This window comes from Solea solea, chromosome 16 (genome assembly GCF_958295425.1).
Source record: "Solea solea chromosome 16, fSolSol10.1, whole genome shotgun sequence".
Taxonomy (NCBI): Eukaryota; Metazoa; Chordata; class Actinopteri; order Pleuronectiformes; family Soleidae; genus Solea; species Solea solea.
In genome coordinates this window covers 13,879,829-13,897,438 of record NC_081149.1, presented here as the reverse complement: position 1 = coordinate 13,897,438, position 17,610 = coordinate 13,879,829, and the positions used below count along the sequence as shown (strand labels likewise).

Genomic DNA, 17,610 nt, shown 5'->3' with positions numbered 1-17,610 from the left:
TTATTATTGTTATATCCAGAGACGAGTACCCACTCCCTCTCACACCTGCAGCCTATAGAGAGTTTCCAATTAACCGCTGCATGTTTTTGAACTTGACAGTTGAACCCGGAGAAAACCCACGCACACACACAAACTCCACACTGAACCTTCTAGCTGTGCGGCAACACTGTGTGCCGCTGTGGCCTGTAACTTAATTTAATTTATTTATGATTTTTAGTTCAGCTACCAGGAGTTGTCATAATTGTTATTGCTTCAGAAATGAGCAGATAAATCTTCTCTCTTTTTGAGACTCTGCCAATTGATCCAAACATAAATAATGTTTATAGATGAAATAGAAACGTGTGAGGAAATAAGATACACGTCACCTTCTATTTCCTGAATGAACCCATTAACGTTGTCACACACTGAGCGTGGCATGGGTCTAATTAACTTTCCAAGTGGTTCCCAGGTAAGAGAAAACATCTTATTCGTGTTTCTCCAGGGACTGAGTCCCTCCACGGTTTATGAGATCACTTAATCCTGAGACATCGGCTCCTCGCATGCCTCACTTTCTTCTCTACAATAAAGCAATGCGATGTGGAGAAGTGGCCAGCAGGATCAAGATTTAAGTAACCACTTCAAGATGGAAAAATGATGGCTTGAATCAGAACGTGAGGTTGAAAATGATCAATCATCCGGCGGCGGTGTCGGAAGGACCCTTGCGACACTGCTTCTCCCCTTTGGATACTTGAATCGTTTTAGCTTTATGTCCTATTTAAATAAATTGCATATATAATACATTTAAAGTTGATATATGTACAGTTTGGTATGTGCAATAGTGACCTTCAGCGTTTAAAACGGCTACTGCAATATCAATTCTCAAACACTACATGAGTGTAGTTCTAGGTTGCAAGACTTGACAAAATAAGACGGTAGTGTTCATACAAATGCTCTTTATTCTTTATAACTGTGAATCTATTTGGTTAATTTTCCATGTGTCAGCAACAGGCGGAAGTCGAAAGTGTAACTCGCAGTAGATAATTATCACATGGAGAGAGGAGACGACAAGGCTGTTAAAACAGTATAGATTATATTTTTAGGTCTGGTATTGTTCAGTATTTATAATGCTTAGCAGCAGCCAGCTGCTCTCTGCTGACATCCTTGTGTGTTGAAGTGCTACAAGGTATTGGGCGGGTTGTGCGACAGACCAAACAATTCATTAATTTGTTAATTCATTCGTCGTCTACTGCTTTATCCTCCGCACGATGTGCTGGTGCCACTTATAGCGGACATCGGGTGAAAGGCGGGGTACACCACAGGGTAGGGGCTGTGGCATTGTTATCAGCATTGTTAATCTCCGGTCATTATATACCTTCATATAATACATTTCTTACATATATCACATATAAGGGATGTGTGCCTTAAGTTTTAAAGCTCATTTCTTTAATGCATTACCCGTAGTGTGTTGACAAGGTTTCAGGTAGAATTACAGACCACCATATTAGAACCACTGACAGGTGAACTGAGTCTTTCTTTATGGCATCAGTGGGGGGTTAAGAGCCATTTGTGGATATTGATGTGTTGGAATCGGGGACATACGTTGCCTGTTGACAACTGCATACCAGCGTTTACAATCAACCTGCTGATGTATCAAAGGTGATTGAGGGAAGGACAACTGATGAACCAGTAATAGGGGTCAGAGGTGTCCGAAGTGTAGGGTCAATGGATTTATTCAAAAGGAAGAGCAAAATGACTTAATCAAACAAGTGGCTCATTCTCAGTGGAGCTGTGCTATCGGTCGTTGCTAAAGGATGGGTGGGTGGGCGGCACTATTTTTATATATGTTTGCATTTGAACGTCATGTCATCATCACCATAAGAGGCATTGGCTGTCGTGTATGTGTAAGTCCCTTTACAAACAGTTGTAATGCAACACAGTGGATTGTAAAACCCAGTATTAGCAGTAGTATTAAAAATCTAATTAATGAGTTTCCCAAGAGAAAACAATATCCTGTAAATGAAACCTTTACATTGCAACCCAGTATAATCCTTTAAGCCTTCACACATCCAGAATGCACTGCAGATGCTCACAGATGCAACACAACTAAATAGGCAAACAGATTGACTCACAGCATGATAATATGCAGTGTGACTATATTAATGGTAAAGTATTGAGGTTTCTTGAAGACAGTTCACCCCTGGTTCAGAACCTTCACAGACGGTGATGATTGACAGCTCTCGAGTCCGTCTCTGATTGTCTCACTGCAAGAAAATGGTGCCACTTCGTTGATTTGTTCACTGAATTTCCTTCCAAATGAGCCCTGTGTGTTAACACTCAGCATCTTAAACTGCCACGCACTGTCTCACAAAAAGCCTCTGCCTTGGCAAAAAAAAAAAAAAGAAGAATTATTGTATAAATACAGTTTGTGCAAAAATGGGTTTGAAATCAATGTGGAAAAATTACAGGCAATTACAGGTATTATTCTCAATTGTGTTGCACTTCTAACCTGTCATTTTCTGTATTTTTATTTTTGTCGTTATGTTAAGATCGGGCAACAAAAGTGCTTGGTCTGGTTGCACCTTTACCAGAATGCTTTTCTGCCTTGAGGGGGAAACGTCTCCCTGTGTGTGGTTTATTTATTATGATGTCAGAGCTGGAAATGAACCATGGCCTGAGGGAATGACTAGTAACAGCCATGTTTTAAACAATAAATCCATATATGACACTTTTTAGGTTTATGACTTGTACCAGTATTTCTTATAATAATGATTTCTTGGAAGAAAAAAAACATGTTCTTTAACCTTTTCCTGAGGCGATGGTATTTGTTTCCGTAATATGTTATAATGCATGTGTTGTTATGTATGTCGCATGGCCAAAGATGAAGGATGTGAACACTTTCGGATCCATTTGACACTGAACGTCGAGATATTTATTGTTTTAACCCCCTTTACTGCGGTTCAAGATAAACATCAAATTAAGCTACAAAAGCTAACGACAAAGGCAATAGTCATTTCTTTTTAAATCGGCATTAAAAGGATCGATTTATAAATCCACCAATTATTTTTTTGGTGAGTTTTTTTAAAAAAACGGCTGAAAGTTTTTGAGCTAAAACAAAGAAAATAAATCCTTAAAGGTGTGAGCGTAAAGGTCATCTCGGTCAAAATGACTGCATTCTGTCAACAGTGAGGCCATAGACTGTAAATTAATGGCTTAGTACCAACTTTGGTGTTTTTCTGCCTGGGAGGATTGAATTATTATGTTCCATAAAAGTTTAATGGGATTTCAGTAGACCCAATATATATAAACGGGAGGCTGCAAGACTGAGCCACTGTGCTTTGGTCCTTCCTTTATAGCTCTCAGTGCTCCCTCTCTCTACCATCTGAGAGAGGTTTACTAGACAGGGAGCTGCCCAACAAACAGCTGAGTGGACACAATGTTTCATGGGTCGGATTTTGATTCACTCACCGAGACACATTAAATCACATTGGAAATCACATGTAGGCGACCATGAGCACACAAACACACACACACCTTTCAGTGCTTTAGCGTAATGTCTCCATCATGAGCACACTTGGCGGAGACCTTTGCGCTGCTATGTCATTATAGTGCTGAAGATTGGTCCACTTAGTGTTGTAAGTGCAACTCCTATTTCATTTTGGCCCCTGCGACTCAACCATTCAAAAGGCAAAACCAAACTCTGCAGGGCCAAAATCAGCAGTGTAATTAGTCAGTTCATTTGGTCATCACCCTTTCTCATTCATCAACAGAATCTTGTTTAACAAAAAGAAAAAAAAAAAAAAATAGAAGCTTGGTCTGAATTAAAATTTAAGCTTTAAATACAGCTATAACTCATGAGTCGCAATTCTAAATAATGGAATATGTGTTTTAATTTCAAGATAACTAATTATCAGTATCAGACTGTGACAAAGCTGTTGGTGAATTTGCTGAAAGGTGTCCTCCCCATTCTCGATCAAAACTCCTCAATGAGTAGACAAATTGTCAGTACACCCTGCTCACAGGCACAATAGTCATTGTTGTTTTCTCTCTTGTTAATATGAAATGTTATTACATTTTTGTCAAAACACATACATAGAGGACAACATAACAAAAGGAAAAGAAAAACTGATTGTCAGTGATGTTTGTGGATGTCAAAGGCCAGTGTAGTTATGGAATTCGACAAGGAACCTGAGGAAGGAAGGTTTCTTTCAATACCAAGAACAATTTTTGAATTTCCCTACTTGCCCAGCTGGGTGGTTTTAGGACTGTGCTCTTCTGGACAGAGATGTTGTTGCTGGAGCCACTCTCCCAGTTTGGGGGTTACAGCCCCTAGTGCTCATATCACCTCCTAGTCTACACATCCACATTTTCTCTAGCTCCTTTGTCAGCCCTTGATATTTCTCAAGCTTCTTTTGTTCCGTCTTATTGATGTTACTGTTGCGATTGCCACATCAATCACCACCGCTCCCTTCTGCTGTTTATCAATGACTATAGTCCGGTTAGTTATCCACCACCAATTTGTCTGTCTGGATTTGGAAGTTCCGTGGAATCTTAGCTCTGTCATTCTCAACCACTTTTGAAGGCTTCTACCATCTTCACCCTGATGGGACCTCCAGTCCATAGTCGGTGCAGACGTTTCTGTAGACCTGGCTTTGATAGACCCCCAGCCTTTATTGATCTGGTGCTTAGGGCCTATTCCTGTGTGGCCATGATAAACACCTCTGTGCTGCCTTCTCCAGCCATTGGTATGTTTTTCCAATATTAGCAACGTCTTCAACATGGAACATGCCATGTAGGGGATGTTTGCTCCTCCTTTCTGCTGGTTTTCAGTTGCCCGAGGTTGTCACTTAGCAGGTACCATCCTCCTGAGGCATCTCCTTGGTATATTCCACAATTGATGCTCACTTATGTGATGGACTTTGTGTCAGCCTCTAGAGAAATCTTCCATAGTCCCATCAAGTTCTTGATGGAGGCCCTTATTGTCCTATTGATATTGTAAAGCTCAAAGCACTCCAGTATCCTGGTGTGTAGCATTGAGATGTTTCCTGTAGTCAATCCATTATGTCCATCCTGGTCACTCCCAATGAAAATCCCAGCATCGTCAGCTCTGCCACCTCAGCACCTCCTGTCTTTAATGCCAGTTTCTCCAAACCATACATCATAGCAGTTCTCCCTGCTATCTTGTAGACCTTCCCTTTCAGTTTTGCTGCTATCCTTGAATAAAGTCATTATGAATTAGTTCCAACTTAATTTTTGGAAATGTATATATATATATATATATATATATATATATATATATATATACGTATGTATGTATGTATGTATGTATGTATATATATATATATATATATACATATGTTGTAATAGTATTATTTTCTATTTGGCTGAACATTGGGGATTTTGTTTATATTAATGACATTTGTTTCAAACTCTTTCCATATTTTTTTTTTATAATTTAAGTTTAAATACAATAAATACGAGTTGTTTCCTGTAATATTGTGTCCATCGATATACTCTGTATGCAACAATAAAATGAATTATAAGAATTAATTTTATTGACGATTATACAGTATTTTGCCAATATCGCCCACCCCTAGTTTGAATAGAGGCATTCTTGTAAATTAAACATGAAAAAACAACCCTCTGTAGTGATTTAGATTTTAATGTTTCATAATACAGAAAAAATCAGTATGGTGAAAACTGATTACAGAATCTGACATGAGGAAGTATTGGCTCAATATGCTTTGTCCCGCTCCCTATTTTTTATTCACAGTATGGAGTCATGCCACAAATGGACTGATGTTTTAGTTATTGGAGCACAAGCTTTGCAAATGGTGAAATTTTGTATTTTTTTGTTTTTAAATCTCAATATTCTGAAACGTGAAGTCTCAGTTTTCACAGCACATAATTGATACAGCAATATCTAACTGTTATTATAAGCAGGCAGCAACACATGCACATATTTGGTGCTGCTGAAAAACAGCTTGCAGAATCCCCCTGGAATTCAGTCCTATTCCTGTGATTATGGGATTCACCACCAGAATGGGCACAGCAGGTAGTAAGAAGGAGGCACAAACTAGCAAACTTAACATTTCTCTATATAACACAACACCCAGCAGCCAACATCATTGATCAACTGCTACATTGATGCTACAATGATCAATTGCTTTTCACAAGCAGTGATATGCAAATTACTCCAATGCAGCACCTGTATTGTTAAATTCTGTCATTCTGGCCCAACTTGCTTTGCTTGTTATGCTGCAGAATCTGCAATACTTTCATTTGTACGACATACACTAATATAGATTTAAATATATACAGTATAACATACAGGTGTAGCAAAATACAGATGACTTCCTCATGTAGAAAAGCCTATGTAGCACACTGCAAAAGGAAATTAGCCCATTAGACCGAAAGGCTTATGGGCTAATTATTCTTATTGCAAGGCAGCGATTGTGCATTTGCCTTGTAGATGGAGCTGCTCTCTTTAAATTACATGTGAATTTTAATAGCATGTTGGAAACACAGAATCACATATGCATTACAATGGTTTTCACCGTGCTAGATTGTACAGAGGCAGAAAAAAAAAGACTGCACTTTGGAAAAAAATGCTTTGAAAACTTTGAAACGCACTAATAAAGCCATGAAAGAAAAATTAATGTATGCCATAATTACTCTGATTAGTCCCTTTTTCCCTTTTTCATGTTTCCCATTTGGAACATCTGGCACAGTTGAAAGAAAATGATAGAGAGAATGAAATGAGAGGTAGTCACATCAAGCAGTAACAATGTTCAAAAGTGTCACTTAACCGCGTCCATGCGCCTACGGTTAGGTAAATTTAGCTTCCATCTACTGTTCACTTTGTTATCCTGGCCCTTGACCATACAATACTATTGTAAACTGTTCTTCTCCCCCCCAGCATAAAAAAAAAGGCAATGAAATTCCATCCAATCTGTGAGCTCTCGGCTTCAATCTACAACATGGCGATTGCTACACCGGAGTCATAACGACCCTTCATTTGAGTTATTGTGGCAGCGAGCATGAGCAGCAGCCCAGTTGCCACCTCAAGGCTGTAGGAGAGCCAGGCCATGGTCAAGGACCAGCCGAAGGACACGTCCACGTAGGCGAGGTTCTCCGGGGAAACGATCTGCTGGAACGCGTCCATGGCGTGGTTCGAGTATTTGATGTAGACGCTGACGCCGGACAGGGTGAAAAGACCTGTTGGTGCACAGAAACACAGAGATGTTACCAGGTAAAACAACACAGTCCTTTATTCGTCGTGCGGTGTCCCAGCAGCCTTTTCACATCTTGGCATGTACAATATAGAAAGCTATCGACTGTTAAGATAATAAACTAGAGTAGAATATACACTATATACATGAAGTATGGAACGTGGAGCTTTCAAACTGTGTAATCATACATACATTATATTTGCCACGGTCATTGAGGTAGAAATGCAATAATTAACAAATATCGCCCCCCCACACATACAAAAAAAAACCCGAATTGTCTTCACTCAACACAATGGATGTTATGAGATAATATTAGCCAATTAGTTTGAAGCTAATGGGCTTATATTATTATGAATTAGTATAACTTAGAGCATTAGAAATTTAACACAGGTTGATGGGGGGAAAAAAAATCATATTATGTGCAAATTATTCCATTGGGGGTGCTTTTATATTGATAAAAGTCTTCACTGGAGAGACTTATGATTTAAATATGATGCTTCTACTCTGTATTAGTTCAGTTTCCATATCTTAATTGAATTATAATAATAATAATTATAAAAATGATATAATAGGCATGACTAAATATACAAATTAGACTGACCTTCAGTGTGGGACCGAGGTAGGCATGAACAAGTACACACTGCAGCAATCAATCTCCGGTAATTACTGATCATTTTAAACTAACAACTGTGGGCTTGTCCGTCAATGACAATGATGAAGTGAGCTTAATATTCAGGGTACGGTAGGCTAAGGAAGGAAAGGAGGGAAGGAAGAAAGAAAGATACTTAATGTAAAGTCTGAGCTAGGATGAGCTGATACAATATTAAAGGGCCACTTCACCCCAAAAAGATAATTATTTTTTTTTACTAATTTCCAGACATAAATGTGCTATTTGATCATCCGACAGTGGATCTGAGATACAAGTCTCATTCCGACAACATAAGAGGACGTTGGGATTGCAGAAAACGTCAAAGTCACTTCCTTCAAAGAAAATAAAAGCCCTACACTGCTAATAGAAATAACAGAATGTGGATTAAACAAACAGCAGCATCGTAATGATTTTAAGTTCTTTTTTCTCCATTTGACCAAGTATTTGGTCTGATCCTTGTCAAAATCACTGGATCGAATACTGGAAAAAAAGTCAAATCTAATAAATCCATAAACCCCATATGTAAAACAAGTGCTGCGGTAAACACAGACAACATTCTGTAAAGAGAGAAGCCTGCCTTCACAAGCACATGAGTAAGAGCTACAGTTGTTTTCAGCACCAAATGTCTTATTATCAGCAAGGTTGTTTGAAATGAGGAAACAAGACTGATATTGTTGTTTATTAGTTTTATATCCGACACATTGAGCCGTCTCTATTCTTAGCTGTCCCTACACTTAAACAAAAGGATTGCCACTCACTATATTATAATACACGCATGGCAGAATTATTATTATTTTATTTTTTTTAAAACAAGCCTCAGCAGCTGCTGAAAACAGTCAAACCCTGAAATTGAGCTGCTAATGCATAAGAAATAGAAGCAGAACAAAACTATAAAGTCCATTATGCCTTTCCTATTACCTAATATCTGACCTGGTGTTGTGTAAGAGCGCAGTACTTGCGAGGCTTGGATGCCGGATGAATGAATGTACATTCAAATTAGCTGTCTGTGAGACATAGGAGGCCGGGCCTGTCAACGGAAATAGCAAAGTATATAATAAGACCTTTGACATCTATGAAAGATTCATACTTTCCTCCTCAGTCTTGCCTTAACTGAGATTCAGACCCGTTTTCGCCTCAGCTCAGACCAAATCAAATGATTTATTTGAAGGATATTCAATTTGCCACAACTGCCCAAAAGCTGAACTCTTCACAGTAAATGGGGGGGGGGGGAGAAGAGGAACCCTTCTGTTACTCTACTGCTGATGACAGTGTGTCCTCGGTGTATGGATTGAAATGTGGTTCATTTTTTGCGAGGAGAGTAACTCAATTTTTAAAATTCAATTTATATTCTTGAGCGCACAGTTCTATCCTGCATGGACCGATACAGAAACATACAACATAGCAAGTGCAGATTTGACAATCTGGGTAACTTCACATGGACAGTATATCTAATTTATAGTATTTCTCACACAAAATGCCGATACTTACTCCTTAGTCGTATTAAGATGTTCAATCAAGGACGAGCTCTTGCACAGTCTTCACATGATCAGGCTTTACTCAAGCAGTTTGGGTTTATTTTATGCAAATCTGTTAAAATTACCTCCACAACTAGTACGCCATTCTACTGCGAGGAGAGCAACATGGCCATCTCGCAAATACTGTAACTAGTCAATTTTGGGCAGACGCATAATACACATAATAATAAACAATAAATAATAAATAATACATTGCTGTTGCACAGCGCTGGTACAGCCACCAGTATCACACTGCTTTACGGGTTGGTTTTAATATTCTTAAAAAGTTTCCTTGCAGTAGTCTTCGAGTCAGAAGTGAGAACAGTTGACAGTGATGTTCAAGGTTTCCTGCATGCACACAGACAAACACACACTTGTGCCACCCACACTTGTTCATGTGTTGCACAACTTGCGCACAAAGCAGAAGTATATGAGTGAGCCGAAGTCTAGAGCCCTTATCACAGCTTGAGGCTCAGAAAAAGAAAGGAAAAACACAACAACAACACGCACACACACACACACACCAGGACAATTATTCTGTGACTTACTGCAGATGAGAAAGTATGTTGCTGATCCAGCCAACAATTTTGGGCTGCAGGCCAATGAACTGACGAGGCCAAGGATCCAGCCAAGCACCAGCAGAACCAGGCTGAGGGGCAGTAAGATGACCACCACCTTATGCAAGCCTGCAAACACACACACACACACACACACAAATGCACAAATAATCACCCAGTAGTTTTTGTACTTTAAGATTTTCAAGGGTTGTATGGAGGATAGTTAAAAGCCCTGTGCAAGTCGCTTGATTTTTTTTTTTAAATGTCCCTTCTGAGTAGTACCATTTCCAAATACAGTTAATATTTTCAAATTGACTTCTCTGGGGAGTCGTTGGTTTTCATCACAATTGTTTTTAGAGCAGGAAAAATCAAATTGCACAATATCTATGTGGAATAGCTTTCAACACAGATGAGATTTTATCACGTCCCTAAAAGCTGCGCCCTGTTTTTGTCAATCTGTACTCGTGTAACATGGATACAAGGACTTGAAGGCAAACATAAAATGTCACTGAAGTGAATCAATATTTTGTATTACTTGTTATCATTAAACCGATAGATTATATGAGATGGGGGGGGAGCTAATCTGTTAAATACATGGGTCAAAATTGGCACCAATTATCATCCATCAGCTGCTCTGATTTCTAATCATTGGCCTTAAAAAAAAAAACATATTGGTCGATCTCTACAAGTTGCCACTGCTGGGAACCATATCGTTGACTCTCAAATCCATGATCATCTCTATCATCTATCCACTGATTAACAAAACCACTCACCAAGAAGGTGCCTTTCTACTTCTGACAGGCTGGACATATTTGCTGTGAAGGAGGGGATGACTGCACTTCTGTTTGCGCCTGAAAATGTCAAAGGAAAAGGTTATGCATGAAAGGATCAGTGGACAGAGCCATAAGGGCTGTGAAAAACTGCTCCTGGATTGTGGACAGTTTTATAATTTGTTTTTGTTTCTATGAATACAAGCAATGTTCAGTGATACAACCCACAACTGACTAAATGCAGTCACAGCTTCCGCTAAAATACCGTATAAGTCAGCCAGTTCACTTCCAGTCAGTTGTCACTAAGGGGAATCTTGGACTCTTTAAGATAACCGTAGCAATTACAGCTTTAGCTGTTGATTGAAAACATTTACTACCTTGTCTTTAAGTGTTAGCTCTCAACATGGCCTGTAACAAGGAAATTCGATTTCAGCTTTTGAAGGGGACAACAGCAGAGATACACACTTTCTGTAACTTCTGCAGAACATCTCTGCACCTGTGGCTAACAGCTTACCGGAAACAGTCGGGCTGACTTATTGAAAACGAGAAAAGAGAGAACGTGCATATGTAGTCAATTGCCTTTTCCGCTTTATTTCACTCCTGCTCTCGCACAGGAACGCTCCCTGAAGAGACTGAAGCATTGTGCTGTCTTCGTTCATTGCAGCAAATGGTAGGTGTGCAGCTTAAAAGCAAAATGTAACGGCTTATTTGGCAAAATAAAAAATAAATATAATTTCTATCTGCAGCTTCATGTGTGTTTGCCTGCAGGGGCCAATATGTGCAGCTCCCCGATGGCTCTGCAAGGCAAAATAACGGATATTGCAGTTCTATAATTGCTGCATTTGTGGTCCATTTTCTTCAAAACAAATCCAAATTGAGATTTGGGGAATTGGAACAGTACAATTAGTGAGTCAAATTCATGTCATTGTAATTTATTTGATTCATTTTTTTTTTAAGAAAAAACACTGTTATATCACCTCTGGACTGGCTCTTTCGCTTCAGCCGATGTAGTATGAACGATGTTAAATCTCAAATGATCACAGATTAATAATTATCTTATTTGTTTGCTTGTCAACACAAGGCACATTAATAGCCTATACTTGCAGGCTTTATTGTCTGAGGTACATACACGACTGGTTGTGGAATTACAAATGTTATAATGATTTATTTGAAATCTTATAAAACCCTTATGGTGCGTTTTTTGCGCACGACTGTGATTGATGCTACAGGGCAGAGGCAGAGAAATAGCGCAAAAGTTGAAAAATCATATTTTCACATGCACGTAAAATTATTATTATTTTTTAAATCTACAGAGCAGAAAACAAAACTCGGGATCACATACCTTCATAAATTCTCCACAGTCCAGAGTGTGAACTCAGTTCGTCTGGACCTGTGTGGTTGGGCTTATTCACATCGATGATGTACCAATAATCAGTCCCAATTGCCACGGCCAGGAGGCTGAAACTGAGCAAACCTGAACACACGGCAGCAAGAACCACCGAACTGTACTTCATCATAAAACTCGAGCCCGCACACTGAGCTCAACAAGGCTTAAATTCAGCAGAGCGTTGATGTGTTTATAATCTGTAAGATCCACCGACGCTCCAAGATGTGCGATGCGTAAAAGCGGTCCAGCTGATGGGTCCTCTCCTGTTGGTTCTCCGTGTGGCTCTCATGGCTAAAATGTACTTTAGGAAGGAAACTGGGATAAAAGGCAAAATCCACACCTTGTTTCCTCTTAATTGCAAAAGAGGGAGAAACGCATATTCTTTCCCTGCGCCAGTTTACAAGACTGACAGGTAATTGCAGCCAGCAGCAGCTGTACAGCGCTCCTGGATTCACCCATAGTGGCCGTCACCTGAAGTAAGACACAAGACTTCCGGTGCCGTGTTTCAGAATAAATGTCTGACCGGGGGGACATGTAGTGTGAGCGCGCGCACTTGGATGACACATAATTGACATCCGGCCGCTTTTTAAAGTCGACTTGACTATTTAACTGTAATTTAATTATTGCCTATTTTCAACAGGGCAACCGACCCCGCGTTACTGCTGATGTATGAAAAGATCAAAGCGCACTCCACAAGCAAACATTTAAAGAGATACTTAAGGGTTGTTGTTTGTTTTTTTTGTTTTTTTAAGCCTGGTTTGATCACCACTGATTTCTCCACCGTCATGGGGTCACAGGAGCTGCTACATCACTGCTGCCTCGTTTGGTTCATTTGTGTAACTGAGGTAAATCAGAGCAAATGATTTCCAATACCAAAGTCAGAAGACAACATGTTTAAAGTGGCTGATGGAGGCAGCCGTGGATTAACAACTCCTAAGTGCACTGACGTGCTCCTGCAAATGTATGCTTTTCCTTGAACTTTGGTGCAGGGAGAGGGTGGTTCACTGACTTTGGTTTCACCACAGAAGAGGCTGTCTAGTGTAACAATGAGGAAATGTGGAGCTTTTTGTTCAGTGATTAAAATGAGTTTTTCCTTCTGTTCCCTGTAGTGGGCCATGTTATCAGTTAGAGCGAGTGTCTGGGTCCCAGACTGATTCTCAGAAACAACTGTGCGCTGTGCCGCATCCTCAGAGAAGAATGTATCAGTACATTCTGAGATGGAGAGAGATTGCCATGGGCCATCTTATGGGGCTTTTCCATTATATAGTTCTAGCAATACTCTACTTGACTCTACTCTTTTTTTTTTTTTGTTGCTTTTCCATTAGGGATAGTACCTGCATTTATACCTGATGCTTTTTTTGTGGGTACCTGCTTGTGTTTGGTGGCTGAAGAGAGGATCCAGAGAGAGCTGGACGGAACCTGTTTGTGCCGTGTTTACAATGACATTGATAGATAGATAGATAGATACTTTATTCATCTCACAGAGAAATTCACATTCACATCATTGTGGCAGTTTCGCGGAGCCATGCTACGACCACCCCGCTCATGTTGAGGAGATACTATGAAACAATAGAAAACACATCCGTGTACAATGAGAAAAGGCCTCACTATGCATATGAAACCAGTGCGTCTTTGTTTGCCCATCTGCTGAGTGGTCACGACTGAGAGCCGGGATCACAAAGCAGGACTATTTTAATAACCTGTGGATGAAACTCAACGCCTTAGATCTTCCCTACTGCAGCTTTAAAAGGTGATTCCATGTATGATATTTGGGTGATATCACACTAGAGCTGAAACAATTACTCGGGTTATGAATCGCTAACTAAAGTCATGGTCAACTATTCTGATAATCGATTCATCGGTTTGAAGATCTTCTTAAGTGTGAATATTTCCTTTGTTTCTTTGCTCCATATGACAAAGAAATCATTTAAACTCAATCATTTTGTTGTTTGTGGACAAAACAAGACATTTTCTGACATTTTATGGACCAAACGATTACTAATAATTAAAGATGAATCAGTTATAAAAAAAAAAGAATCGTTAGTTGCAGCTCTAGATCACACCTACTTAAATCGTTAATTAAGGTATAACCTGTTCTTTTCTTTTGTTTATTCACCTGTCATACTGAAGAAGTCCTGTGGGGTGCAGCATCAATTTGGCGGCCTCTGTTGGTCACGTTGGCAAGTGCAAGTGCAAAAACACAAATAAACAAACAGACAGACACACACACAGAGCCACTAAAAACAATACTTTACTCCCACTCCGTGTGGTGAAGTAAGAAGTGTGAGTCAACAGGGATGAAGTTTACTAAGAAATATGTAAGAGTTTGGCTAAGGTTGGACAGTTGCTGTCCTTATTATCCTTATTACCTTTGTTTTCCAAAAATAATCAGAGCAAATTAGAATCTGTGGGTCTGTGTTTCTACTGCACCTACATAAAGCTGTGCTCTTTTCCATTGTCTTTGATAAAAATGAAACTTCAAATTAAGTGGAGGGCAGTGCTTAAATGCCAAGATGTGTGTGAGTAATGGAGGTTATCTAATACTTTTTTTTTTTCACCTTCTCTTCTGTTATATAACCAGCTGCAAATAATTTGCACAGTATTTTTTTGCAGAATCTTTCAGAACAGAACTAGATTTCCCTGCTTTCTTGTTTCACTTTAGGATAGGAGCATTTAATGGTAGAATGGACGTCCGCTACTCCAAGTAATCTCTTTTTAAATAAGCAGCCCATGGTTTTTCACTTTAATCTCTGTTTCTGCAGAGGGACCAATCAGTGTTGAATTGCTGTCTTGATGTGCATCACCTTTTGTATTTTTGTATAAAAGTCTAACTACACAGATGGATTCATTGTCAATTTGTGTCTGTGTGTGTTTTGATGTGAAGGACAATGAAGAGCCAGGAGACGAATGGTAAAAAAAAAAAGGTGTTTGTGTTGTTATTGCTAAAAAACAGTGGCTGACATGCATGCCAGATGATCTCTGACTGTTGTCAGAGTAATTGGATCTTAAACGCATCTCCCATCTTGGGAGAGTTTGCACCTGCACGTAGCTGTCCACTTGTGATCTCATCACGTGGGATTCATTTTGATATCAGGTCTGAACAGAGCTTCTATCTCTCACCGTGAGTCTGTTTGTTTGTACCTTCTGTTGTTGGCAGAATTGACTCTCTCTGCTGTCAGGTTTATCTGTGGGGAAACGGCCCCAGTTGCCAGGCTGTGGTCACTCTCTGTCTTCCTCGGTGCCTGGTTGTTTGCATATCCCAGATAATCTGTGACTCAGTTTTGTCTCTTCTGTGCTAAACAGCAGTGACTTTTTGAAATGAATGACGCTTTATCACATTAGCTGTTTGATGAGCTGAGCCTGTATGTTGGTATTATGGGTGATGGGGTGTGTCTACATCTTTGTTTCTTCATTTGTAGCTTTTAGGACATAATGCTTTCTCTAGCCCAGTGGTGGCCCGCCAGCATCAGTATCTGGCCCCTGGGAGATGATTTAACAAATCTTAAATTATTTGCTTATCTTCACAAAAAAAAAAATTAAATTAAATTTTCTGATTGAAGACGTTTTAAGGCACTTTGCCTGACAAAGATATCATGTTTTGGCCCAATATTCACATATTCCAAAGAAAATGGCCCTCAAACACATTTACTTACTGATCTCTGGCCTAGCCCCTCACCCTAACCTTAACCATGACAACTAGGTGCCCTAACCTAACCCCAAATCCAACGCTAAATCCAGGTCTTAGCCCCCAAAAAGCCATTTAAAGATGTGAGGACCAACTAAAATGTCCTCCATATGAGTTTTGCTGCACACAAAATATGTGAAAATACAACATGGCACTGTGACTGCGAAGTAGGTTTCAAGCTGGCTATTCCGCACATTGACTCTCTCAGGTTCCAGCTGCTGCATGTGCTCTCTTCAAATTAACTTGGCCTTTGTGAGCGAGGGTGCTTCAGCCAAAACTTCAAATTACAAACTTCCTCGCATAAGACCGAGTGAAAGTAATGCAGGGTTCACAGTGTGTTCAGCCTCGAGGAACAGCAGATGAGATGCATTCAAAGACCCTCTGGTAATCAGTGCACCACAAATTAGGTAATCACTGGAGTCGAAGCATTTTTTCATCGGTGCAGTCACTGATATAAGTTTTAATATGATGTTTTCAAATAATCATTCCATGGCCCTTCATAGTTCAAGCATATAAATGAGTGTTCACTATGGACTTCAGTCTGCAGATTTCAGTTGAACGTCCCCGCACTTGACAACCATATGGTCTGTGTTGGGTTTGATCTATGCTACAGGAATTCTTCTTTCATTCACTTGAATACTAATAATATCTAATTCCCCCGAAGGTGCAATTTGCATTCCTTAATATAGATAATTATGTTTGTTGTAGCTCAGTGGAGCCATGTGAAACCTTGTGTGAATTTCACTGAGGTGTGTACTTTTTGTTCAGATGTGGCAAAAATGTGTAAAGTTGTTCGAACACGTCTAAAGATAAAACTATAACATTAGTTCATCTGCGAACACAAGCAAAGTGTCCTACTTACCAGATGGAGACAAGGGTTTTCTGAAGACACTTTTTAATCCATCCATCACAGGTATGACAGTATTTCAACACTAATTGGATAGAGCGTTCTTAAAAATGAAGCAAATTTTACATTTTGTTATATTATACAGAAATTAAGATGCTTGCAAAAACATCCTTTGGCACTTCTACTGCAAATGGCAAATATAATATAAACTACTATGCGTAGTTTAATCAAACTCGTATTTGGCAAAGATAAAAAAAAAAAAGACTTGAATTATCATATATAGTTTATATTTTTGCTGATATTGTTTATATCATAGACTATGTATTGCGTACACTGGTTGTCCATTTTGGCCATGCATATAAGATGAATAAATTATCCAATAATTTGATCGTTCCTGATTCGTCCCCAAGCAATTATTCTGTTCTGTAAAAAAAGGAAAGTACACAATAATAATCATAATAAATGAAAAGCCAATACACTCCCAGTCAGGCTGTAAGTCGTGTTTGTTTGTTTGTTTGTGTTTTTGCTGGAGTTCTGTCTCTGATCCAAGGAGCTGGCTGCAACCACGGATAAAGGCTTAGCGAGTGCCTGCCATCTGTTGAACGCAAGCTCTTGCTTTTAATCTACAAGACATCAACATTGGATTTGTCCGTAATGTTTGTAATGATGAGAAAAGTGTTTGCTAGTGGATCTGAACATAGAAAATTCAAGATTTTGTGTCAGCACAACCCGACACAGTAACCCTTTGTTACCTTTGTTGTTTGTCCAGAACAACTCTGAAGAGAAGAAGGGAAATCTGTGCCAGGAAACGCATCGTGACCTCTCGCCAGACAATCTTACCAGGGCTTTCACAGCTTTCCAGTTCACACACACACACACACACACACACACGCATACACAGAGGAATGAACTTGGATAAGAATAGCAGTTTACTGGAAATGAAAACATCTAATTTACTTTCCTTCAGACTTTTGTTTACAAATGGCTGTGTTT

The 17,610-nt window shown here is 39.4% G+C and overlaps 1 protein-coding gene across 1 annotated transcript; it reads right to left on the bottom strand.

Moving 5' to 3' along the window:
* Nucleotides 1-6,462: 6,462 nt before the first annotated feature.
* Nucleotides 6,463-12,546, bottom strand: LOC131475574 (transmembrane protein 235). Its single transcript, XM_058653795.1, has 4 exons — nucleotides 12,041-12,546; nucleotides 10,702-10,779; nucleotides 9,920-10,057; nucleotides 6,463-7,194 (listed from the first exon to the last, which is right to left on the bottom strand). The coding sequence occupies exons 1-4, from the start codon at nucleotides 12,213-12,215 to the stop codon at nucleotides 6,950-6,952; spliced, it is 636 nt and encodes a 211-aa protein (XP_058509778.1). The 5' UTR covers nucleotides 12,216-12,546; the 3' UTR covers nucleotides 6,463-6,949.
* Nucleotides 12,547-17,610: the final 5,064 nt, after the last annotated feature.

Coding starts and splice junctions, on each gene's coding strand:
- LOC131475574 (XM_058653795.1), bottom strand. CDS start 12,215: ATGATGAAGTACAGTTCGGTGGTTCTTGCTGCCGTGTGTTCAGGTTTG. Junction 10,780..12,040: donor ACTGTGGAGAATTTATGAAG/GTATGTGATCCC, acceptor TGACATTTTCAG/GCGCAAACAGAAGTGCAGTC. Junction 7,195..9,919: donor AACATACTTTCTCATCTGCA/GTAAGTCACAGA, acceptor GTGCACCAACAG/GTCTTTTCACCCTGTCCGGC.